Genomic DNA, 26,585 nt, shown 5'->3' with positions numbered 1-26,585 from the left:
ACTCTGGTCTTTATTTTGTTTTCTTTCTGGTTATTATGTCTATTCCTTCCTTCCTTCCTTCCTTCCCTCCTCCCTCCCTCCCTCCCTCCCTCCCTCCCTCCCTCCCTCCCTCCTTTCCTTCCTTCCTTCTTTCCTTCCTTCCTTCTTTCCTTCCTTCCTTCCTTTCTTCCTTCCTTCCTTCCTTCCTTCCTTCCTTTTCTCATATTAACACATAATGTACGTGGTGCGTGTATTGCATAAATTCATGTATATATGCGTGTTTATGAGCATACAGATGTGTATACATATAGTGAGTGTTTTTTAATGTTGATGAAGCTTCAAACCATAAAAAAAGAGAGACTCTTCAATTTAGGAAGCTAAGATAAAGAAAAGTGTCTTTCAGTATTTTTTTTTAGGTAGGACAAGATGAACAAAGGTGCCATTCAGGGAAATGAGTGTGAATTGGTATGTCTGAAATCAGTGTTTCTAGCATGGGTTGTGAGCAATGAGAATGGAAATACTGATAGTGTTATCAACATAAAAAGTTTGGACTGAAAACTGAAATGCCACATATATTTTCTAAGATAGTCCTATTTAGGAGATCACTCACTTTCCTGAAAACAATGAAGCACACTGATTGATGATTCAAAGCAAAGCAAGAGTAGAAAAGGCTGAACTAACTAATGCTGAGAAGGACGGTTTTGAGATGTATGTAAGTATATTGAAATATACACAGAATTTAGAACTTAGTAATTAGGATAGTAAAGTTTTTCCCCATTATTTATCTTTTTATTATTAGTTTCTTCATGAACTTTATAAAGCATTTTACAATATTTGATAACATTTAGTATTCAAACACCAATCCCACCACCATTACACCTTCCTAACACCATATTTAGGGTGTTTCCATCCTGAACCCCAACCTTTGTCCCAAAGCAGAAGTGAAATAATGAATAATGTATTCTGTATTTTTTTATGAAAAAACACTGAAAATGCTACAAAAAATTCCTTAGATGTGGTTTAAGGTTGATATATATATATAATATTTCCCTCTAAGAATGGGTTGCCTCTTATATTAAACCCTATCAAATGTGGTGCAGTGCTCTTGGAGTATGGGTGGTAGAAGGTATGAGTTGTTACGCAGCTGCATTTGTGGCCGCATGGTCCAGAAATAGGTTCACTTGTGGGTGAGGTTCAGCTGGAGCATGTGGGGAGCAATCATGAGTATGGTGGCAGTTGAGTTCTGGCAGTTTTAGGCTGCCAGGTTTGGGTTCCTTGAGGCGGGGAGGAATCTCACCCACCCCCATCTGAGGTGCCCTAAGTGAAACAGCCTGGTGCGGGGTCCAGCAGCCTGCTTATAGCGGGTGTCATGTTATGCTCCCTTCTGGGAGAGAAGGACATGCAACTCCAGTAAAAAGTTTGGTTGGAGAGAACATTCTAGTTTTTGACCAAAATAGTTTTTTTTATTAATGAAGTGAGATTTTAGTTAGTTTCTTTTGAATTACAGTGCCAGAAAAAATGTCGAGAGATCATAAATATCTAATAGTGATAAAATACATTGATGAAGTATGTGATCTATGTGATCTAAGTGTGATCTATGAGAATCAGATATAACTGAGGCATAACTGAGGAAATGTACAATTTTCTAAATGTGACAAAATATATATTCTTTACAGCCTATTATTTGCTAAGGGGAATTGCATACATGAAAAATAAACCAAAACATGTCATTGGAACTCCAGTTACAATGGAGTGTTGCCTGAGGCCAAACTACCTGACATTCTGCATTAAGAAATTCAGAGTCCCTCTGTATTTAACTGTCCTCAAAAAAAAACTTTAAAAAGTAGATGGGTGTATTTAGAAAAAACTGATATATAGATATATATCTAGTTGTGCAGCTATGTTAAAACTCACTGCGCTTCTGTTAAGAATCTTGGTTACACCTACAGTTTCAGGCAGGGCACACTGCAAAACACTGAGAACTTAATTCCTTTCACTATATTTACAAATGGAAATTTTCTTTCTATTCATTGCAAATTTATTTCTATTCATTGCAATTTTCATCTCTCCATGGCAAATTGCATAAAGTCAATTTCAAAGATATGTATCCAGAAGTGTTCTCTACTCTGGAAATCTACGTCGTTTCTCTGAAAGCTCTGTTCTGTTTCTTTCCTCGGTGGCATGAACAGGAAACTCAGACCTCGCCCAGCATTTCACTTTGTTCTAATTGGACTGAAACGCCCAAAGCTAAGTTGGTGGTTATGTCTCCAGTGCTCACAAACTTAGGTTTCCGTCTTTCCTCCGGTGAGAGTATGCGTTCGTTCCAAAGCCTCAATTCTTTGTCAGTCTCTGGTGGAACTTTCAGCTTCCCTCTCTTTTCTCCTAAATGCCCATTTAGCGTTGCATAATTTCCTTAACTACTCTGCAGTTTCCTCCAAGGAGCCTTATCTTGTTTTTAATTTCTTCCTGTTAAGCTCATTAAAAAACATCTTTTAAACATTATACAATGGAATGGTTTATAAACGTGTATAATTGTGTCATTTTTCTAAAAGCAAGTATTGTTTGAGATTGTTTTGCTGCCTAGAGATATTACAGTATGATTATACACAAAGCAAATAAAAAATAATATGATTTATTTCGTTGATTCTTATTTTACCAGCTTATGTTATTTGCCTAGCTCCTACGGAAAGGATTATGTACTTTTGATACTAGTACATAAATCAGCTGTGATTTAATATTCGAGTGTAAAGTTTCTCATTGGTCATCTTTTTTACAGAGCAAGTTCTACAGAGCAAGTTATCTGTGTAATGTTTAGCCTGGAATCTAAAATTCTCAAAATACGTAAAACGTGTTTGAGAGTTGGAGAGATAAGGAGCTCCAGGGGCTAAGGCACTTATCTGCCTTCCATGTAGCTTAGCTAGGTCCTATCTCTGATATACTACATAAGGTCTCCTGAGCAATTCTGGGTGTGGGCCCTTAGCACAAAGCCACAGTTAAACCCTGAGCACAGTAGAATGTGAGCAAAAAACAAAATAAATAACCAAACAAACAAAAAACTAAACAAGGCAACATATTTAAAATCTTTAGAAGTAATGAGATTTCTGTGAGGTGGTAGTAACAGTCTCAAAGGGCACTTATTTAAGGAACCATATATTTCACCCAATCTTTAGTGAGCGTTTGTCACAACATTACCCTTTAGACTTTCAGTTCTAAATACAATTTTCCGTATGCCATGCAGAAATAGCAATTACCTTTCTCCTCCCAGCATTCATGCTTTTGTGCTTCTATCCATAACAAAACCAAGAACAGACTCACCAGAAAGAAATATTTATCTTCCTTAAACATGAAAAGAGAAGCAGATGATTTAATCTGACACCTGGGAGTGGATTTAAAACAACTATAAAATGAAATTGATAGGAAAGCATACCACATAATTAAAGCTCCGTCAACTGTAAGATAAAAAATAAGGAACATGCAAATAGATGTCTTTAAGGAAAAATGAAATGTAGATGGGTGACAAGCTCTGCTTTGCTTTTGTCATCAGATGCCTAACAATCTAGGTCTCTTTTCCATTGCCCTCCTGCTGCTCCCCTACATGGTACATAACCTTGAGGCTCTAAATTAAAGTAATTTCAGTTTACTTGACAAACTAGGCTACTTGTGTCAGCAGACTAGTCTTGGTTTTGTTTTAAATTATGAACAGATAGCTCCTCATACATTAAAGTATAGAAATGCATCTTTTTAAAAAAATTTTTGTTAGTGAGACATCATGAGGTATAGTTGTAGACTTACACCACCATGGATCCTAGTATCCCTCCCACCCCCATCCCCCCCATCCCACCTTGCCTCTGTGGCAAGGCATAGAAATGCATCTTCATGTTTAGAAATACACTTATTGTATCATGTCCGCAAAGTAATTCCTGAGCACGAATATAATACTAAAAGGTGTTTTCAAAATATACAGGCTACGTTCTGAGAAATATGTATTAAATAAAAAATTACTGTTAAATGTGTTATGGAATAAAATAATTGCTGATGTTCATATAGCTTATGTGCAATGTGCATTACATCATCTAAGTAGAGCTAATTGAATTATTTTTGAAAGAATTAAATTTATATCACTGGTCAGTGCATTCTTCAGCACAGACTCAATCAGTCAAGTAGGCCTGAAATAACTGTAGTAAATACATAGATACTTTTTCTATTGTTACATTATGCCTTGTATAAAACAATTTGCATAGTATCTGCATTGTATTAAGTGCTACAGAGAATCTAGGGTTAAAATATACAGTATAAAGCATGTGGAAGTATGTTCTCAGAATACATACAAATTTCATGTTAGTTTGTATAATGGCATTTCTGAAAACTACGGAATACCTTGAAACTATTTTTGTAAATATTTCACAGCAAATTTAATATGTGTGCATATGCACATGTGGTGATCCTTGCATATAGATGTTTGCATTTAATGCAAGTGCATTGTAATAGAATCCGATTGTAACATGATATTAAGGTTTTACCTACTTAAGTTTAGAAGGTCGTAAAAATTAACATGAATAACACTTAGTCGGATATAAACGAAGTTAATTTTATAAGTGAACCCAAAACAAAGTACAATGGAGAAATAAATAATTTTTGACCCCAAATTAATACTTAAATGATAAGCTAAAAGTAGACAGACTGTGAGAACAGAAATTTGTGCCTCGTGATACAAGAAATCTGGAAAGTGACATAGTACAGCAGGTAGAGTGCTTGTCTTGCACATGGCTGACCTGGGTTCAATCCCACCAACCCTTATGGTCCTCTGAGACCTTGCAGGAGTTATCACTAAGTGCAGATCCAGGAATAATCCCAGAGTACCACCAGTTGTGGCCCAAATATAATAAAAAATAAGAATGAATTTTGAAAAGTACAAATCGCAAAAACCCGAGCTGAATATAAAAGTAAGAAAGCAAATTCCCAAAGATAATGCTCAGAGTGAAATCTTGGTGACAATAAAATGAGCAAAATATGTTTTTTCTCCAGTTTTCTGTTAAAAACAATTCCACAACATGAAAAATTTAGAGCACAACCAGATAATCTTTGCTATCCCAAGGCAGTTTTTCTATACAGTCAATAATATAATTTATATGAGAGTATTAAACTCACAAATTTTCTCTTAAAAATTTACCTGACAATTCTTCCTTATCCACAGCAGTGCTACATATACACACAACTCCTCCCCCAACCTCCCCACACACAAACTGTGTGCATGCAACTTTAAGCTGTAATTTTTTTTTCTAAAACCACACCCAGAAGGTGAATTTGGAGCAAGTGATCAAGTTGGGGCCAAAATCAGATCAAAAAGATCCGTGTATAACCGACCGTGAACTGTTGGTGCAGAATCTCCAGGAACCACCCCAGATGGGCCAAACAGATATGATCTGAGCTACTACAAAAGCAAAACCAAATAAAAATTAGAATACGTGTAAAGGTCATCTATTTTGAGCTATAATCATCTATGTAAAGTATTCTCGTTTGTTTAAATTTGCTATATAGTGTTTCTTATTTCTTTTCTTGATGATGAAAATTGAACTAATTAGCAACTCTCTTCTCCTCCCAAATATAATTGCTTTGCTTTTCTTTTAGTTTCTCTCCAAGTTATATCAGCAAATTTAAACAAGATGTTAAGAAGTTTCTTTTGTATTCATCTTATTATCGGGCATTATTTCTGTCTCATGAGCATTCTCAAAGAAGTGCTAGTTAGATCTGTTATTTCATTGTCTAAAAAGTTCTGCAATTTTCAAAGTGCAAATATAAAAGAAACATGATATTCTTGTGTAAAATTGTTCCATATTTGCAATACAAATTATGCCAAATTTATAAGATATACTGACTCAAAAGTTTAAGGAAAAAACATTTTTTAAAATAATCTATGTAATAATTTTAGTCTGCTGGATATAAATCCTCCTTAATAGAGTTATGTTATTGAAGATGTATTAAAAGTTTGTGCTTTAGGAACTGAGGAGTGGTACAGATTTTGGCAACTTTCCTGAGCATGACCAACCCAGGTCGACTCCTCTGAAAACCAGATGGTTCCCTGAGTTGTCCAGGAGGGATATTTGACGGCAGAGTCATGAGTAAGCCTTGAGCATGTCCAAGTATGACCCAGAAACAAAGAAAGGTGTGCTTTTGACTTTGTTTCATGTAAAGTTGTATATATATATATATATATATATATTTATATATGTATATATATGCTCTAGATTGACTTAGGCAGCATTCAAATTCCAGAGTTCATACACTCTCTAGCTAATCTCTATAGCACAGGAAATCCACTGTATCAGATTATTTATTCTTCTGCATTTGTTATTGGTCTTTGTAGTCTTCTAGAACACATGTATTTTTTTGTAATTAGTGAGACACCATGAGGTATAGTTGTAGACTTACAAATTTTGTGCTTGGATTTTAATTATACAATGATCAAATATCCATCCCTCCACCAGTGCCCATTTCCCACCACCACGGATCCCAGTATCCCTCCCACCCCTCATTCCCCCCATCCCACCCTGCCTCTGTGGCAGGGCATTCCCCCCTGTTCTCTCTCTCCTTTAGGGTGTTGTGGTTTGCAAAAAAGGCATTGAGTGGCAATCATGTTTGGTCCATAGTCTACTTTCAGCATGCTTCTCCCATTCTGGGAGGATCCTCCCAACATTCTTTATTTGATGTTCCCTTCTCTATCTGAGCTCCCTTTTCCCCTAGCATGTGTGGCTGGCCTCCAAGCCATGGAGCAAAGTTCCTGGTATTAATCTCGGCCAGTCTTGCCTGTTAGTCTCCTATTTTGTTACTTTATGTACCCCAGATGAATGCAATCTTTCTATGTCTATCCCTTCCTTCTGAGCCATTTCGCTTAACATGATACTTTCCAAAAAACATGTATTTTGGTTCATTGATTTTAGACTTTTATTTTCCTGGAATATTTTCATCCATAGGTTTCTTCATAGACCCAAAATGAAAATAAATCTGCTGTCTGAAACTTTCTTTACCATCATCAAATGTTGATGGCATCACTCATCAGGTACTCCGTTAGGCTCAGTCATTACTAAGAAAGGGCTATTGACATAGTCATCGTTTCCTTCTTTCAATGCACAGTCAAAAAAAAAACAATAGTGTGAGATCGTACAGTGTATAAAATGCTTGTCTGATCAGGAGTGACCCAGGTTAAATTCCTGGCACTTCGTATAGACCCTCCCCCAAGCCTGTCAGAAGTGATGCTTGAGCATAGAGGCAAGAGTAAGCCTTAAACATATCACAGTCTGACCCCCAAGCAAGCAACATTTCTCCCTTGAAATTTCACCCCATTAAATCTTTAAGGGACACATGGATGAAGTGGGAGAGGTTTTTTCATTCTCCACTGCATTACCTCATTTTCCTTTCTCTGTATTAGGTATCCATATACCTGAAAATTTATTTCCGGCTTTCATTCAGTTCTTTTTGTTATATATGCTGGTCACAGTTATTGTGCAGAACTGTTCTAATTACTATTGCTTTGAAATAGTTTCAGAAAACATAATAATTCCAGTTTCTGTTTTATTTTTTTTCTCTAAGAATTACTTTGGGGTTTTCTGTGGTTCCATGCCAACTTTATAAATATTTATTGCACTTTCTTTAAAATTGCCATTGATGTTTTGATAGGGCTGCATCCTCAGATTATTTTAGGTTAAATTACCATTCTAGTAATGTTAATCTTTTTTAATACAACTTATTGTTCATGTATAGAACAACAACAGGTTTATGTATGTTGGTTTTGATTCCACCACAGTTCTGAAATTATTATTCCTAATTTTCTCTGTTGTTGGGTCTTTATGCATTATAGTGATAAGACCTTCTAAAAACATCATGAATATATAGCAATATCAATATCATATCTATAACACATGTTGCTTTCTTTTTTTGGATTTAGTCACAAGTTGAATTTTTGTTTTTGTAGTTTCATTGTTCCCCTAATTACATTCACATATTTTTTTTTTGTTTTGAGGCCACACCCACCTGTGCCAGGGCTTGTTCCAGGCTCTCGGCTCAGGATTCACTGCTAATTGTTATTGGTGGAGCGTAGGGGCTGCCAGGGAGACAACCGCTTTGAATTCAGCCCTTATGTCTTGACCTACTGTGTCATCTCTCTGGCCACTCACAGACTAACATTTGATGTGAGCACATATATAAAAATGGTCACGGTCCTCCCGTTGTTCATCGATTTGCTCAAGCGGGCCCAGTAACGTCTCCATTGGAGACTTTGTTGTTACTGTGTCTGGCATATCGAATATGTCACGGGGAGCTTGCCAGGCTCTGCCGTGCGGGCGAGATATTCTCGGTAGCTTGCCGGGCTCTCCGAGAGGGGTGGAGGAATCGAACCCGGGTCGGCCATGTTGGCTGCATGCAAGGCAAACGCCCTACCTGCTGTGCTATCACTCTAGCCCGAGCACATATATATTTTTTTGAAATTTATAATCAGTCATAATAATTGAGTTCTGTGAACACGAATGTTGAATCGTGTGTACATGAAGTACATGGAATGTAACCCTGTCTAAGTGAATTCCTGACAGTTTTTCATGGTATACATTGGTTGTTCATTTTATATTTTTGTAATACTTAATACTTTAAAGAGATTTGATGTCGAACCACTGAGAAATATTCCAAAGGTTTTTGAAAGTTCTCCTTTACACAATCTACAATTTATTGTTTATGAAATTTATATAGACACATTATATGTATACATATACATAAATGTTATATACATAATTTATATACATATATAGTGATATAAATATAGAGGTTAATACATATATTTATGTGTTTAGCCCATCATGATTCTCTCTATTTTTCTGTATCCCATGGCATCAATACCATCAGTTTCCCATCTTGCTATTTCATAAGCTAAGTATTTGCATCTATATTTTCATTGTGCTGTCGTATGGCTGTTAGTTTCCCTGACCGTTCTTCTGCTTCTTGAGGGCAAAAGGTTTGAGAAGGATCCAACACAGCCCTTTATGGAGCACAAGGTCAGTAGTTTTCTTGCTGTGCACAGATTCTCCCTGAAATAATTATGGTTTCCCCTTTGATTGTTGCCTTGCTAGTGTTCTGGATGCCAGAGCCGTCCTTCTCCCTTAGTGGAAAGAACTGCCTAGGTCTTCAAAAAATATAGCTCTGCAGGGTTACCTGAGCCTCTGCTATGAATGTTAACTGTTGACGGTGGGATTTATGTCTATATCCTCTTCCATGAGAGTGAATCATTACAGTTGGTGGTGAAGATTATTTTTTCTTGAGTAATCACTCCTGGACTTTCTGGCATTTGATATATGTCTCCCTACTTCAAGTTCATATTAGAAAAAAATCATCTTTGTGAAAATGCCAAATATTTTAAGGCATGCAAGTACTTGAATTTGCTGATTCCTTTTCTAGTTTATAATCATTCTTCAGTACAAGACTTGTACTTTTTTTCTACCTCAAATTTTTAGGACTCAAACATTGTTTGTTTTTGGTTTTGATTTTGGGTAACAACTGGTGGTACTTTCTCCTGACTCAGAAATCATTCCTGGTGGGTAGCATGAATTGATAAACCAAACTATGTAAACAGTTGAAATATTATAGCATTCCTTTTAAATAGCTTTATTAGAAGTCTTAAATGTTGATATTATCAGTGATAGTAACCTAAAATCCTTTTAACGTAATTAACTTATTCTCAAAAGAAATACTAATCAATAAACTAAAATAAATATATATATTTAAATTTTATATAAAAGATATTTACATATTATTTTTGTGGTCTCACCTGGTGCTCGGTACTTACTCCTGCTCTGCAATCAGGGATCGTTCTGGGCAGGGCACAGTTGACTGTGTGGGATGCTGGGGATCAAACTCAGGTCACTTATTTGCAAGCAAAGACCTTACTCACTGTAGTATGATTTCAACCCCTTATTTTGATTTCTTATTTCAGGTACGAGCAGTTGTCTTTAAACTTTTTAAACTTTTTAATATAGCTACACATCATGAAGGGTTACTTCATTTATTAACATTTAAAGTATTTAAGTATATTTAAAAATTAATGCTCTTCCTCTAATACAGGATTTTCTTGTCGATTGCAGAATAACATTAACTATTGGATCTTACTGACATAAACACGTTCATAATGTGCTAAAATCTGCTTAATTACTCCATTATCTATAACTCCATTCATTTAATAATTTTTGCCTTTTTCACAGTTTCCCCGAGAAGTATTTTTGTATATATGATCAGTTATTTTAGAACTCTTTTGAAAACTTTTATGTTTTGTTCTTTTTATCACATATCTGTTCTGAAATTCATTACCTACCTACTATTTTTATCTTAACAATTTCCAATTTCTTTAACAATTATATCTTTGTTTTCCAGTTTCTAATGGAAAATTTTTAATTTTTAATGTCACGCTCATTAATTTCAGTTCCTCTTTTTGTATATATCAGCACAGACTTATAAATGACTTTAACTAAAAATAAACATTTCTTCTTCACATTTTTATTTTTAATTATTTTTTTTTAGTTTATGTCAGTAACTTGGAGATATAAACATCTCATTTATTCTATCTTAATCTCCACTTTAATTGTAACACAGCTAATTGGAAATGATTCTCCAACTGAGATGATGTGAACACAAGTACTAACAGCTGACATTGTGGCTTTCACCAAATAAATGTGTTTTCTCATGGTCTGGGAATTAGGAACTTAAAGTCAAAGTGGGTTTGGCTTATTTTTTTCTGAAACCTATTCAATAAATTTGCCATGGATAATTTTCCCTGTACACATCTTGCTCCAAATTTTCTTTTGTTAAGAACACCACACAGATTGCATTGAGGCCTATATGTAGGACCTCATCCTCATTAAGTTTTATTTCAAGGTTTGTTGGTCTCTGTGCAAATGCAGTCACATTCAAAGATACTGAAGGAGAAGGTTAGGGACCCAACACATAAATTCGACAAAACAGAGAGCTCCAAAACTGTATTCTTTTCTCAAATTTGACAAATTGTATTATGCTTACATGAAAGCAGTTGGGAAATAATCTTAGAAAAAATAATAACATCCAAAATGCATATTGCATATTATTCTATATATTTTATATTATGTATTATATTATTTGTATATTATATATAATATATAAAAATGGGCTGGAGTGATTACACAGCGGGTAGTGCATTTGCCTTGCACGCAGCCAACATGGCTGACCCGAGTTCGATTCCTCCGCCCCTCTTGGAGAGCCCGGCAAGATACCGAGAGTATCTTGCCCGCACTACAAAGCCTGGCAAGCTCCCCATGATGTATTCCATATGCCAAACACAGTCACAAGTCTCACAATGTCACTGGGCCCGCTCGAGCAAATTGATGAACAACGGGAGGACTGTGACCGTGACCATTCATAAAAAAATATTTATATCACTTATCACTTAATCACTTAACTTCCCGTTAGTCGTCGATTTGCTCGAGCGGGCGCCAGTAACGTCTCCATTTGTCCCTGTTGCGTGCTAGTGTAGCCCAATGGCATCTCTTCGCTCCGGGAACATGGAGGGCCTCAAACCGATCGTTCATGATCTTGACAAAGAAGTCTGACCATCTGGTAGGTGGGCGGCCACGCGGTCTCTTGACATCCCGTGGAATCCAATCAGTAACAGCTCTAGTCCAACGGTCATCTTTAAATCTCATTACGTGACCAGCCCATCTGATTTTCGACACCTTGGCATATGAGACAGCGTCCCTGATCCTTGATCGTCGACGGATGTCAGAACTCCGGATTCGTTCTCTCATTTGAGTGAAACGTGTTATTCCAAGCATAGCTCTTTCTATTCTTCTTTGGGAGACCTGAATGGCGTTCTCATCTTGTTTGCGTAGGGCCCAGGTCTCTGAGGCATATGTTAATGCAGGAAGAACAGTGGAATCAAAGAGATGTGCCCGGAGCCGGAGGTTCTTCGTCCTCTTAGCTATTTCTTCGACGTTCTTGAAGGCGTTCCAAGCCGCTCTCTTCCTCCTGCGCAGCTCGGGTGCCAGGTCATTTGTCATGTTGACCTCTCGACCTAGGTACACATAGCTGTTGCATTCGGAGATGGTCGTTCCATTGAGAGCGAATGGGGCGTCAGGAACAAGGCTGTTTCTCATAAACATTGTCTTCGTAAGATTCAGCTGTAGTCCTACCTTTCCACACTCACGGTCAAAGTCGGCCAGCATTTGTGCCGCTTGGCTGATGTTTGGTGTTATTAAAACAATGTCATCAGCAAAGCGGAGGTGGTGTAGTTGCCGACCATCTATCTTCACTCCCATTCCTTCCCATTCCAGTCGTCGCATGATGTTCTCGAGGGTGGCACTGAAGAGTTTCGGTGAAATGGTATCACCCTGCCGCACCCCTCTCTTGACATCAACGATCACTTCTTTGTAGAATGGTGAGATCCTGGTAGTGAATCCGCAATACAGCTCACGGAGGATCCTGATGTATTGGGCTTGAATGCCCTGATTGGCTAGGGCTTCAATGACCGCTTCCGTCTCAACAGAATCAAAGGCCTTCTTTAAATCAATGAACGTTAAGCAGAGCGGCATCTTGAACTCCCGAGAAACCTCAATGAGCTTGGTTACCGTGTGGATATGGTCGATGGTGCTGAATCCTTTGCGGAACCCTGCTTGCTCGCATGGTTGTCCTTCATCTAGTGTTCTGCCAATCCTATTCAGGATGACTCGAGTGAACAGCTTGTAGATGACAGACAATAGGCAGATCGGGCGATAGTTGCCAATGTCATGGATGTCTCCCTTCTTGAACAGTAGTACGGTCCTGCTGGTTTTCCATTGGGACGGAACCTTGCATTCAGACAGGTAGCGAGTGAAGAGCCGAGCCAGTGTATTGATGAGTACTGACGGCAGGTTCTTCAGGTGTTCAGGTCTGACCTTGTCTGGGCCGGGTGCTGTTTGCTTCTTTACCAACGAAATGGCGTGTCGGATTTCGGAAGGGAGAACGTTAGGAACGACATACCCATCCTGTGGAATTTGGTATGTCGGCAAGTGGACATGGCTATCGAAGAGATTTGAGTAGAAGTCATGGATAATCTTCTCCATTGCCGTTCTGGAGGATGTGATGGATCCATCAGGACGTCGGAGGGCAGTCATCTTGGTCTTATAGTTGGCGAAGGACAGGCGGGCGTTACGAATACTTTTCCCAGCTTCTGCCGCATCTATCAGTACTTCTGCTCTTCTCTCTTTGAGGTCTTCTTTGATCGCATCTCTGCACTGCTTTGCAAGCTCGGACGTTAGCTTGCGGTTGCCTGAGGCATGCGCCAAACCACGCTGGCGAATTAGCTCAAGAGTTTTCGAAGATAGGTGACTTTTTGTGGCTATCTCTCTCTTGGCGTTCCTCGCACATTCATGGAGGTGCTGAACCAGTCGATCGTATTCCTCGTCAATGTTGTCAACAATGGCATCTTCCCATGTTGCCGCAATAGTACCAAAGAGTTCCCAGTTGGTGGTCATTCTGGGAGTTCTCTTTTTGAACTTTGCAGCCCTTTCTCCCCGCTCTGTGAAGTAGAATTTTGCACGAAGGAGACGGTGGTCCGATCCCGTTCGAAATTTTGGGACAACAGCGACATCAGTCAGGCAAAACCGTCGATTGAATATGATGTGGTCTATTTCGTTGTGGAATCGTCCACCGGGAGACTCCCATGTCCATCGTTTAGATTCTGCCTTCTGGAACTGTGAGTTACCATGAATGGTCTTGGTCGACATGATGAACTCAGACAGTCTCTCACCCTGTTCGTTCCATTCTAGGCCATGGGTCCCGATGTGAAGTTCTTCAGCTGATCTTCTCGGTCCTATCTTGGCATTAAAATCACCCACAATGATCTTGTAGAAGGTGTGGTCTTCTTTATAGAACTTCTCTAGCTCCATGTAGAACTTCTCGATTTCTCTTTCATCATAATGAGATGTTGGTGCGTAGACAACGAAGATAGAAACTGCAGGCAGTGAGCCACATCTATTCAAATGTAAACGTCCGATTCGGGTTGTTAGGCATTCGAATGAATCAATGCTCTTGGCCAAGTTTGTGTTGACAAGGACACCGACGCCTCCAACACCTCTTTTATCGCATGTTCCGAGGATCAATTCTTCTCCGGTGTCGAAAACAGCATGGTGAGATTCGTGCCTTCTTGTCTCGGTCAAGGAAATAGTTTTGGGGTTTTTTTGGGTTTTTGGGTCACACCTGGTGATACACAGGGGTAACTCCTGGCTCTGCACTCAGGAGTTACTCCTGGTGGTGCTCAGGGGACCATATGGGATGCTGAGAATCGAACCCAGGTCAGTCACATGCAAGGCACACGCCCTGTCCGCTGTACTATCTCTCCCAGCCCCCCATAAAGAAATAGTTTTAAAGTCTGGTCTGGTCAAATACTTTATGAATGTGACTAAAGGCCAAATTCATTAGGAGAGATACAGTCTGACCTGTGTGTGCTTAGCTAACAGGTCTGGACCTCATTATTTATATTAAATTAATTGCTTAAGGTTTATGAACAAAAAGGCGCTATAATCAGAAGTGTGCTTCAGGTCGATTAATCTGTCAGTAATATGTGGTTTATGAGCAGGTATGAAAACACAAATCTCATTAGCAGTAGAGGTTGTGCAGGCTGGACACACAGCCAGGTGCACAGGGACCGAGAGAAAAATTCTTGTTTGTCTTTGAAATGAAAGAAAATGTAAAGCGTTTTGTGTTTTGACATTAATATTATGTAGAGCATCTCTGTATTTCTCCCATGGACTTTTGATGTGTCACAATAGAAACAGGATTCCTACTCACTGTAATTAACTGTCAGGATTCTGTAATGTTCACCCCCCCCAGCTGAAATAAACTAAGAATATTGTTATTAAATACAACAGAAACAAAATAGAATATAAATATTTCCTGCATATTGTGTGATTTGTTTTGATTGTGTATACACAATATAGGCAGGGACAGAGCAATCGTACATTGAGTAGTTTACATGTCATGTACACGGCCAACTGGGGTTCAATCCCCAGCATCTTATATGGTTTGATGAGCCAGCAGGAGCAAACACTGAGCACAGAGGCAGGAGTAAACTCTGCATACTGCTGACTGTGGCCCCCAAACAGACAAACAAGATGAACAAATACCCATAGGTATCTATCAAGTTTTAAAGCTTACACCTAGCCATTTATGAAAAGACAGAAAATAACATGTTTATTTTTAAAAATGAAAATTTTAAAGACTGTGAAGAGAGCTTACATGGTAGAACACATAGGTGTTAGACCTTGGGTTCAACCCCTGCATTAATGCCGCCCACCCCCCCCTCCACAGAAGAGTCAACTGTGTCCCTGAGGTCCTGTTGGGCATTGCAAGGTGCAAATCTTGAAAAATAATCCTAATCATAATGTTAGAGCGTGAGTGAGATATTCACTATTTATAATAAGGAAACTCTGAAACTTTCAAAGTTCCACATTTTCTGTTTCTAAACCTGAATTCGTTTTCTTGTTATGTGTGTTCAAATTGGTTAAGAGCTCATAATTTATTCTTTTACTTTGTTTGAGGGGCCATATTCTCGCAGTTCTCAGGTCTTTACCAGGCTCTGCTCTGAGGCATCACTCCTGGTGGGTCTCAAGGAACATACTGGGTGACAGGCTCGAACCTGAGTCTGCTACATACATGACAGATGCTTTATCCACTATATCGTTGCTCTGTGGAGTTTAATATTGATGTTCTCTCACCTACATATATTGCCTTTGAATAGTCTAGTGAGAATGACTTTCTCCTTTTTTCCTTCCTCTTCCTCTTGCTTTTCTCTTTATATATATATATATATATGCATAAGCATATATTTATTTATTTATTCTTTGCAGATACAGTTCATCTTCGAGTTCTTGAATCCTCCCCAGTTGGCACAGCCATTGGAAGTGTAAAAGCAACTGATGCTGACACTGGGAAAAATGCTGAAGTAGAATATCGAATTATAGATGGTGATGGGACGGACATGTTTGACATCATGACTGAGAAGGACACACAGGAAGGCATCATAACAGTAAAAAAGGTACACAGCACTGGTATGAATGAGCATTAAGAATCATCACCATTCAAATATAATGGCACTGTACCAAAGTATGAGAGAAAGAAAGCTTGGGATCTTGAACTTCTTCAAATATTTTTTGAGGCAAATGGGAAGGCATAGATTTTACAACATATAAAATCCAAGCTGTGTATGTGATTATATTGCTGAGTTACTTTAGTAAAAACCTTCCTGCCTTAATATAATATTGTTTTCATTTTTAAAAAAGTTTATAGCTAATAATGGTGCTATATCTTAGCAGTTGGAGGCATTAAAAATAACACCCCATCTATCCAGATGTATGAAGCAATAATTAGAGTTGCTAATAAAAAAAGAGACAGCATGAATTGGAAGATAATTTAATTGTTCACATTTTCCCTTCTGCTACATAAATTAAATTTTTCTGCTGACATATGCTCAATAATACTGTGTGAAGGTAACTCGTTTTTCTTTTTCTCTTTTTCTTTAATTGTAGAGTTAGTACCATTATTATAAGATAAAAATAAGGCACAGTACATTTAGATCCTTATGAAAGATCCTCAACACTGACTTATGACAATTTTTGTAGCATTGGTTAAATATAAAACTTTCATGAAATTATATGTCCGTGTCCTCGGTATACAGCTAACCATTTTTAAATGATGGAAACAAAGGAGAAAGTAGTTTCTTGTGGTTTTGCAGGACTGAATAATTAGGCAGAATAGTCTCCTTCTCATACATTTAGAGTTGTAAATCAGCAATGCATGCCCCATTTTTCCATGTTAAAATATACACATTAGGGCCAGAACAAAATTCCAGTTGGTGGGGTGTTACCTTGCAGGAGGCTGACACATGCTCCATCTCCATACCACATATAGTCCTCCAAGCCTGCCAGGAGTGATCTCTGAGCATCGTGCCAGGAATAAGCCCTCAGCATCATTAGGTGGGGACCAAGCACAACCAAATAAAAATACACATTTTATAATGATTGAGATATAACTACCCAGATATAACTATTTCAGAGAATAGTTATTTGCCTTGCAATAGGCTGACCCAGGTTTGAAGCCCACCACCCCATAAGGACCCCAAGCCCAGCAGGAGTAATTCCAGAGCTCACAGCCAGGAGAAAACCCTGAGCATCACTGGGTGGGCTTACAAAAGGAAAGAAACAAAACAAATGAAAAATGGTTGAGAGATAATTGAATTCAATTCTGTCCTTGTAACACTTATGTTATTCATATCTCATGCTTTTCTCTAATAATTGAAACCAAATTGCCAATTTGCAATATTTTATCTTGTGTCTTTTTATACAAGGATCTTTTTTTCTTCGTAAAACTAGAAACTGTTTTATAGAATTGTTGAAAAACTCTGTAATTGTCTTGAAAATTTCATAAGAATCATGTAGTAACGTGAACTTGTTACTCTGAATGGAAACATTACAACACATTAAAAATATAGTTGAATTTTGTTTTAGAAAATGTTTATAGAAGCTAGCACCACAACACATATTTATTCAGCCATAAAGATGTACATATACATATATATGTATGCGCAAATACACACATAATCTACTAATTGCCAATAAGTTACCACCTTCTGAGATAGGTTTTAATATACATCCATATTTTTTATAAAATGTAAAACTCAACTTTTCTATTTAATTCAATATCTAATTTTAAAATATTAATAATATAAAATATTAATAAATATTTTATTACTTCAATTATTTAATCAATTAGCATCTAGACATAATTTAGTCTTGTGTGTTTATTTGTTTGTGGACCATTTCCAGTCATATTAGGACTTAGTCCTGGCTCTGCTGCATTCAAGGATCACTCCTGGTTGGGCCCAAAGTTCGCAAATGTCAGACTGTAACTGGGAAGGAATACAATTTCTCTCACTCTAATTTGATGGTTCTTTATGCAGCCACTTGACTATGAGAGCCGACGACTTTACACTCTGAAGGTTGAAGCGGAAAACACCCACATAGACCCACGATTTTATTACCTCGGGCCATTTAAAGATACCACCATTGTGAAGATCTCCATAGAAGATGTGGATGAAGCGCCTGTTTTCAGCAGGTCCTCGTATCTGTTTGAGGTTCACGAAGATATTGAAGTAGGCACGATCATTGGGACAGTCATGGCAAGGGACCCAGATTCTACCTCGAGCCCTATTAGGTAATCACACCTACTTGTCAGATTAAAGGAAAGGAATTTGAAATAATATAGATCTCAAGTCACATGTAATGGGATGGAGAGACAGTACACAGATAGGGTGCTCCCCTTGTATGTGGCCAACCCAGTTGGGTTCCCACCATGGGATATGGTTCCTTGAGCTTTGCTAGGTGTGATCCCAGAGCAAAGAACCTAGAGTCAGTGGTGAAGACAGCCATGTGTGACCCCAAATCAAAACAAATATTTCCACTCAAGTGATTTATTGCGTTTAAATATGCAAGTACTTCTCCAAAAATTGTAAACACATTTGTATATTAAGCCTCATGCCTGCCCATTCCTGGAAGCTACTTAAACTCTCTCAGTGTTTTGAGGCAAGCCAGGTACAGATTACCAGTTTCAGAGCTTGCTGTGAATTGGGTTATTAGTTCTTTGAGAAATTTGGTGGTCAAACCCAGGTAGATAGAGTGCAATAACAGTGTTTACAATGGAACCAAATCACTTTGTGCTATCAGGATAGTAAATAATAGTGAGTTCTGATAACTTTTATGAATGAAAGGGATATTACAACAATGCTTCAGACCTTTATGATTTTTTTTCTTTTTTGGGGGGTGGGGTTGTGTAAAAACTACGCACGCAGAAGGTTGTGTGTTCGCGGGCTCTCTGGACAGCTCTATCTCACCGCCCCTGTTCGGTGCCCTAGAGCCACTGTGTGTGGTCTGCATCGGGATGGCTGTTGACCAAGTGCAGATGAAGGAAGAGACCAGGGCCAGGCCAGTTGATCTTAGTGGCAGTTTATTACAAGGAAGTTTATCCCATAGAAGAACTTATGTTATGGAGGGCCTAGGTTCTCTCAAGCACATGTTCCCCTTGCTAGTCTCTCGGTAGTCCATCTTCAGCCCTGCTCTCTCCTTCTCCAGCTCCCCTCTAGTCTGGGCTGACACTCCACCCAGTCAGGTAGCCAAATCAACATAAGAAAGCCCTTCCTGACTGCTCAAGGGCAAGATACCTCTTAAGGTGTTTTTCTCTTTTCCTCAGTCCAATAAACTATCAACTATTCCTGAGGTTATGCCTGAAGGACAGAACAGTGTTATCTTACAGGGTTGGGACCACACCCAGCAGCTATCATGGGCCTTTGTGGTGCCAGGGGTTGGATTTCAATCTCCAGCATGGAAAGCATGTACTAAGCCACTGAGCTATCTCTTCAACCCACATACTGTGGTGTTTATAACTCTACCCGATAAATGCCTCTTCCTCAAGCCATTTATTTTCAATGAAGTGGCTTCATTTTTTGTGCTTTCCCTTTGAAATTTATAACCATTTTAAAATACATATATATACATATACACACACACACACATATATATATATATATTTTTTTTTTTAACACTGTCCAGGACCAAACCCAAGAATAATTCATAGAAGATAAATATTTACCATTAACTCACTTGGCTGCCTATTCCTGGAAGTTTATTAATAACCAACATAAACAATGCTCCCCATTAAACACTTAGGAAAAATGTCTCGGGAACCATGTTTCACTGACTTTAACATTCAGCTTTATTTTGTCCCTGATTTTAAAGTGACTTTTTATAGGACTTTGAATTATTTTCTTAAGCGTTCCAAGGAAATCTGTATCAATATATATCTCCACACAAGATAAGCTATTTTACTATCTGATAGACTGATGGTTATTATATGTGAAACTATGCTTCTGATTTTTCTAACAAAAAAAGCAAAATGCTTCATTAATGTGCAGGTGTTCTGTCAAAGAAGAAATATTCCATATATGTATTCTTACAAAAAAGATTAATTCTCTGAGTGAATAATGAATATATAACTAGTGTATAAAACTCTGAGGGCGGCCAGGGAAGCCCCAGCGGCTCTCCCCACTTGTTGCCCGGGTTCGGGGCCGCGAGGGGGGGGGGGGTCCGGGGCCACTCCTCAAGCCAGGACGGCCTGGGCCATGTGGCAGACAGAGGAGGGAACAAGGGCTAAGTTGGTTAATGGATCAGATGCCGTTCATTCCATTCTCCCCACGCGCCTGTCCCAATCTCTCTGAGCCCCGCATTCTAGTCTCACCCTGGCCCTCATTCCCGTCTCCTTCTGTCTCTCCTGCTCATCTCTTCCCACTCCATCTCACATCCTGGGTTCTCTCTTTCCACGTGCCTGCTTCTGTATTCTTCTACATTCTTCTCCCTCTGCCCTGTGACCTGGGCACTCTGCTCTGCTCTCTCCAGCTCCCATCTCTCTCCCACTCCTCTCTCTCTTACTCCCCAGCACTCTGGGCCCACACTGCACCCAGTCCCTAGCCAACTCAACATAAGAAAGCCTTTCCTGACTGAGAGCTAAAACACCGACTAGGAGTGTTCCAAAGCCCTTCCTGACTGCCCAGGGGCAAAATACCTCTTAAGATGTTTTTCTCCTTTCCTCAGTCCAGTAACTTTATCAGCATCTCAGTATCTTAATACTAGTTATTTTTGCATGGACACAGTAAGAGATGCATTGAGTCTTGGAGGGCAGCTCTCCTGGGAACATCTTGCCACAGATTTAGACTACAAAACTCAGGCCAGATTCATCTTTCCTAATCCAAGCAGGGTCCCAATCCAGTCGTTAGTATTTGGATCATGACAGCATTTGTCCAAGACCAAGCTCTTAATTTATAGTTAAGCATTAGGGACTTTCGCCAGGCCCATCTCGATGCCAGGGTAGCACACAGCTAACTGCTTGTCCTGGGTCCATCCAGTCCCTCATCGGGACCTGGCTTTTGGGGGCACGAAGAGTAAGGGCAGCTGAGGTTTAGGTCAAGAGAACAGATATACTGGAGGAAAATATCACGGAGAGTCAATAAACTCCCATGCTCCAAAAGCATAGCGTTTACTGTCTTCTTGTGTCCATACAAAAAAGACACTGCTCTGAATAAACTATGCAAATGATTTAAGGAGAAGAGAAAAAGAATATTTACAAATTAACAGAGCACAAAGAAAGAAGTTACAAATAAACACAGAGGAATGGGAGCACCTTGATGGGAGCAACCTGATAAACCTAAACTACCTGAGGCTGTGGAGGAAGGACAAAACAATGTTATCCTACAGTCTAGGCCAAAAAAGCATGTCTATGCCAATGTAACTTAGACTAGACGATGCAAATGAATATTCTTGGATATAATACTTGATATACTTTATAGATTAATTAGCATAAAATGAGAGTTGTACACGTGTGTTTAGACTCATTTGTGCATATGTTATAAAGGAATGTATACTTTTAATAACATAATTTGTTCATAGGATGGATTACATCGACCAAGCCATAAATTATATATGTCATATATTTTAATGATTAATGTAATAACCAAAGGGTTTAATTTAAAATGTGTATCTGGTAATGATTTCTTAGAAGAAAATGCAAGTTAGCACACATAGTTTATCAGCAGACATTGAGAGGCAAAATTATAACATGTTTGAGAAAGACCCTATATTTTTCTGTATCTTCTGGTAATTTCAGATAATACTCTAAATATTGCCATTATTTCTTTAAACTATATTTGAAGACATAATTATGAAAAAATAGATAATGGGTTTGACAAAGACAAATGCTGTTTAGTGGCTAATATGTGCAACTTCATATCATTTTTTTGTAGAAATAAGTACCACCACCAATTGCCAAAATGATAAAGAATTCTATCACTCTTCTTTTATATTTGTTACTTCTGAAACACCATATTGAGTATTAAGATATTTTAATAGATTCTCTGTTAGAAAACATTTTACATGAGAAATAGTATTAATGAGTACATGTTGGACTCTAAATGCAATGCTTTTGTTTCCATGTTTGATTTCCTTTTTGAGATGTGAGATGAAATACATTTCTAATAAAATATGGTAAATTGCAAAGATGAATGATGCAGAGGACTTAAGAATAAAAGAGATAAAAAGTCATTACTTTAATCAGTAATGAAACGAGGAGGTAATATTTATAATATTTATAATAAATATTTCATTAATTAAATATTTTGTCAATATATGAAGACATGTTAATTATTAAAATTTTAGTGTTGTGACATTCTACTTCATGTGAATAGTAAGCCATGCAATTTTGATATAAAATTAAATTCATATTGTCTAAATAGTAAAAGCAGAATATAATTAGTATCTGCATATTACTACTCTGTTCTATATAAAATTAATTTATTTTGTTGTTGTTGTTGTTGTTTTTGTTTTTCCTGGGGTCACATTCAACGGGTGCTCTGCTTGTATAGATCTGTGCTGAGAAATCATTTCTGAAAAGGTTTGGGGGACCATTTGGAATTCCAAGAATGTACCATAGGCAGCCATGTCAAGGCCAGAACCTACCTGCAGTTCTTTCTGGCTATATAGAAAGAATTTAAAATAAAAATAATCTAACATAAACATTCTTATAACGTAATATCATATTAGCTGTGTGGAATATTAAACTGTTAGACCAATGCAATTTATTTGAAACTAAGACCCAAAGATCATAAATTTCAATTGACTTTTTGAAAAGATTGTGTAAGTTGGGACCCTAAAAGTTGTGTTTTACAGTACATTTTTTAATGATTTGTATAATTATAAAATGATAAATATATATTTTATACGTTCTTTGATATAAATAATATTAGTGACTTAGGGAAAATATTCCATAACTAATACCCCTTGTTGTACTTATTTTATTTATTTCTTAATTTAGAGCTTTAAATATAACTTGGGAATTTTGCTTTCTATCTCAAGAACCACAAATGTAGGTAAAAGACTAGGATTATGAAGTAGAAGAAACTGATGAAAGGTATATCAGTTTTAAGTCTTGGCTGAAAATGCCCACAATAATAGGATTTATGTCATCTATAAAAACCTAATTATTAGCAATATATTTGGCTTTAGAATTATTTTAGACATGTTATCTTTGATCTATTTCCAACAGTGTTTTGCAGACATATACCATGACTTTTTTGATACACATGCACAAGCAAAAAAACTCATTTCCTGTATTTTATTTTTAAAAGACATATTAGCTTAAACAAATGCATTTACTAATGTCATATGCAACTAAGAGACAGATTCTACAAAATTATACTATGACACTAATATTGTCTTCAATTTTTTCACTAGTATAAAAGATGTATATTTGGGGAATTATCTTTGGCATTAGGTATTTGTAAAAATTCCTCAGTAGAATCATCAATTACCAGATACAATCAGTTGGTTTATGTAACCACTGGCATTGAAAACTATTTGTGGGAAAATAAATCTAGTTCAGTTAAATGTCTGTGGTAATAGATTTAGTACTACATGTTCAGAAGTCTAGTGTTTGAATGCAATACAAAATGACAGTTCATTTTGACCCATGTGTATGTGTGTGTGTATGAGAGAGAGAGAGAGAGAGAGAGAGAGAGAGAGAGAGAGAGAGAGAGAGAGAGAGAGAGAGAGAGAATCAATAAAACTGCATTTAAGGTCAGTACTGTATATTATTCTGAAATCAGTGATGTGTGTCTTTGGATTTCATCATTTTCTTCTGCAAACCAGTAATACTGCCATGTGTTCGATGCCCTCTATGTTCAGATTTTCCTTAGATCGCCATACTGATCTGGATCGAATCTTTAATATACATTCTGGAAATGGATCTCTTTATACGTCAAAACCACTCGACCGTGAATTATCTCAATGGCACAATCTTACTGTTATAGCTGCTGAAATCAGTAAGAAGAATTTATCATACATTTAGCATTTTTGTAGGTTTTAATATGAAAATAACTAATCCTCATCTCATATATGAATTGCAATTTTTATTTAATTTTAAAAGGCTTCTATCTTAATTATTTTAATAGTTTCTACACATAGTTTGGATGTTTTAATGCATCCATAATTCTAAATATACTATTAAATAATAAAGGTGATCTAGAATTAGTAAAGATTTGGGATCATTTAGTATATGTATTAAATGTGGCATGCACATTATGAATTAGACTCTACTCAAATCTAGATGTTTTATTATTTGATTTCAAGAAATATCTTTGTAGATATTATTGCTTCAATTTAATAGATGTAAAACAAAATTTTAAAATAGATGGCATTGAGCAGTGTGTTTCTGCTAATAGTGTAAGAATTAATTTTTCCTACAAATATATTTAATAACTTCCTTTGATGGAAAAAGAAGTAAGACTACAGTTTTTTTTTTTATCTTGTCCAAAATCACAATGCTAGCAGCAATGAAACTGGGATTTGATCTAATCATTTTGTGTCTAACTCCATTCCTATTCTGTACCTAATTTGCAGCATTTCATGCAAGTGGAAAGAAGAGCTAGAATTCAAAACTGCATCTGTCTCTGACTTAAAAAAATTGCAGTTCCCACACAGGCTTGACTAGCAAATTTGCAGAGTCCATTATAAAGTGAAAATGTCAATGTCTTGTTAGTAAGTCATTTAAAAAATAAAGGACAAAAACAAAACACTGCATAAGCACTCCTGACACCCTGCTCAGTATACAAGTGAAGCCCATAAGCCTGTGAGTCTAGGGCTGTTCACACATGCAGAACTGTTTGTAGTTTCTAATTCCTCTACTGTTATGTAAATGGAGCAGCACAATTCCTGAACTATTTTTAAAAAGGAACATTAATCACATTAGTGGGGGACATAAATTAGTCATTGTCAACAAAGAAGCCTATGAATTCTAGATTTGAAATACTAAACACCAATCACAGCCATGTGTCAAGATCACATGATTTGTAGAAACCACTCCCAGATTTGAAAGAACTTCTGGACAGAGTCAGTAGGAATCTCGAAAGGAGAAAATTAGGCTAGACAGATCCTCGACCATTAATTAAAGCTCAAATATAAAATAGAACTTCAGTTCCCTTCTAAGATCTCACTGAAATATAGATTAATTTCATCAACCAAAGAATTCTGTTTTTCCTTTTTGAGTTGTGTATGTCACTTAGCCTTTCTGAGGCTGACTTAAGATTTGAGAGTAATTCTTTTGAAAAGACATTTTGTGTCTGTAGATGTTCTATATCTCCATGGTTGGATATGCCCAGCAGAATCATCTGCTTTTTCTAGAATCACGGATGTTTGCATTTGATTCAGGATCCTTCTTTCAGCCTGATAAGCGAGGAATTGCACTTTCCATGTCAGATACTTTGAGAAATTTAACTTTTAAAGCTAGTTGAAGTAATTACCATTCTGTTAAAAGCTAAACCAATTACATTCTTTTTCAGAACTAAGTCTAATTTTTTGTCCTCAAGTAAAATCAATCTGCAGAGCAGCTACCGGAAACGCCTACCTGCCAACCTACACAGTCAGGGCCCATTATGCTGTTCCCGAGAATTCCATGGAGTGATAGAAAGAGAGAAACGGCATTATAGGAAACTGTTTTTACTAGATTTTAAACATTGGTCTTATGGCACATACATAAGTAGTCAGTAATATAGAACAAAGTGTAAACGTAGTATTTAACATATTTCCATATCCTCCCTTTACCAATTTAATCCTACCTCCCAAATAGTCGATCATCATACAATGATGAAATGTTGCAAGAAATGTAAATGTGTTATACTATATATTTCTTTTTCTTTATCCTTTTTCAAAATAATTTAAATGTCATGTGGATCAAATTTTTCTGAAGGTACAGTCACAGTCAGTGAAAATAGATCACATTTGTTGCAAAATTGTTTAGAATTCCTCTAAACTATATGAAAATTTTACCATAATCGTTGTAGCACACTCTGATGATAGATCAAAGTCTGACAGAACTCCATTGTCTATAACCAGTTTCTTATTAGTGGAAATTCTTGCCTTAAGCAGCTAACCAAAATACATATTTCTAAAACCTGAGATTTCTAGATAATGACTTAAGGTTTCTTCTGGGAGATCTGAGGAATAAAAAAACTGTTAAGACAGAGACATAGTTTCACCTCAGGACAAACATTTTAAGATCCTTTATTGCTGATACAGATTTCCTATAGAAGAATTTTCCTGGATGACTTTGTAAGAGACTCAGCTGGGAAATATAGGCTAGCTCTTCTTCAGTATGATAGCGTTTTTGAAAGCTTTATATTTTTATTTATATACAGGCTGCAACAGCTGCCAGTAAAAAGATTAGTTTAAGCACTGTTTTTTGAATAGGTGACTCCAGGCCTGATGCTTTACAAAGCCTGTTTATCCTTGTGGATTTAACTATTGATTTAAAGAAGCCTTGAGTTATTTGTAAAGAGGCTGGTGAATCTCCATATTATGTGAGGCAAGGGGTTGGCTGAATTTTCTTTTTTCAGATATCAAAGTTCTCTCCTTTTTTAAATTTATTTTTGTTTTAAGATATGAAAGTTCCCCTCTTCTTTATTTTTTAAAATGATA

The 26,585-nt window shown here is 37.2% G+C and overlaps 1 protein-coding gene across 1 annotated transcript in view; it reads left to right on the top strand.

Moving 5' to 3' along the window:
• CDH10 (cadherin 10) overlaps positions 1–26,585 on the top strand; it is a 116,616-nt gene that overhangs the window by 72,572 nt on the left and 17,459 nt on the right. The window contains exons 5-7 of the mRNA XM_056108954.1: positions 15,867–16,054; positions 17,975–18,228; positions 23,799–23,935. Of these exons, the coding sequence (XP_055964929.1) occupies positions 15,867–16,054; positions 17,975–18,228; positions 23,799–23,935 (579 nt within the window). The remainder of the gene's footprint in view (positions 1–15,866; positions 16,055–17,974; positions 18,229–23,798; positions 23,936–26,585) is intronic.

The sequence above is a fragment of the Sorex fumeus genome, unplaced genomic scaffold (assembly GCF_029834395.1).
Source record: "Sorex fumeus unplaced genomic scaffold, SorFum_2.1 ptg000240l, whole genome shotgun sequence".
Classification (NCBI taxonomy): Eukaryota; Metazoa; Chordata; class Mammalia; order Eulipotyphla; family Soricidae; genus Sorex; species Sorex fumeus.
This window is presented reverse-complemented; position numbering and strand designations above follow the sequence as displayed.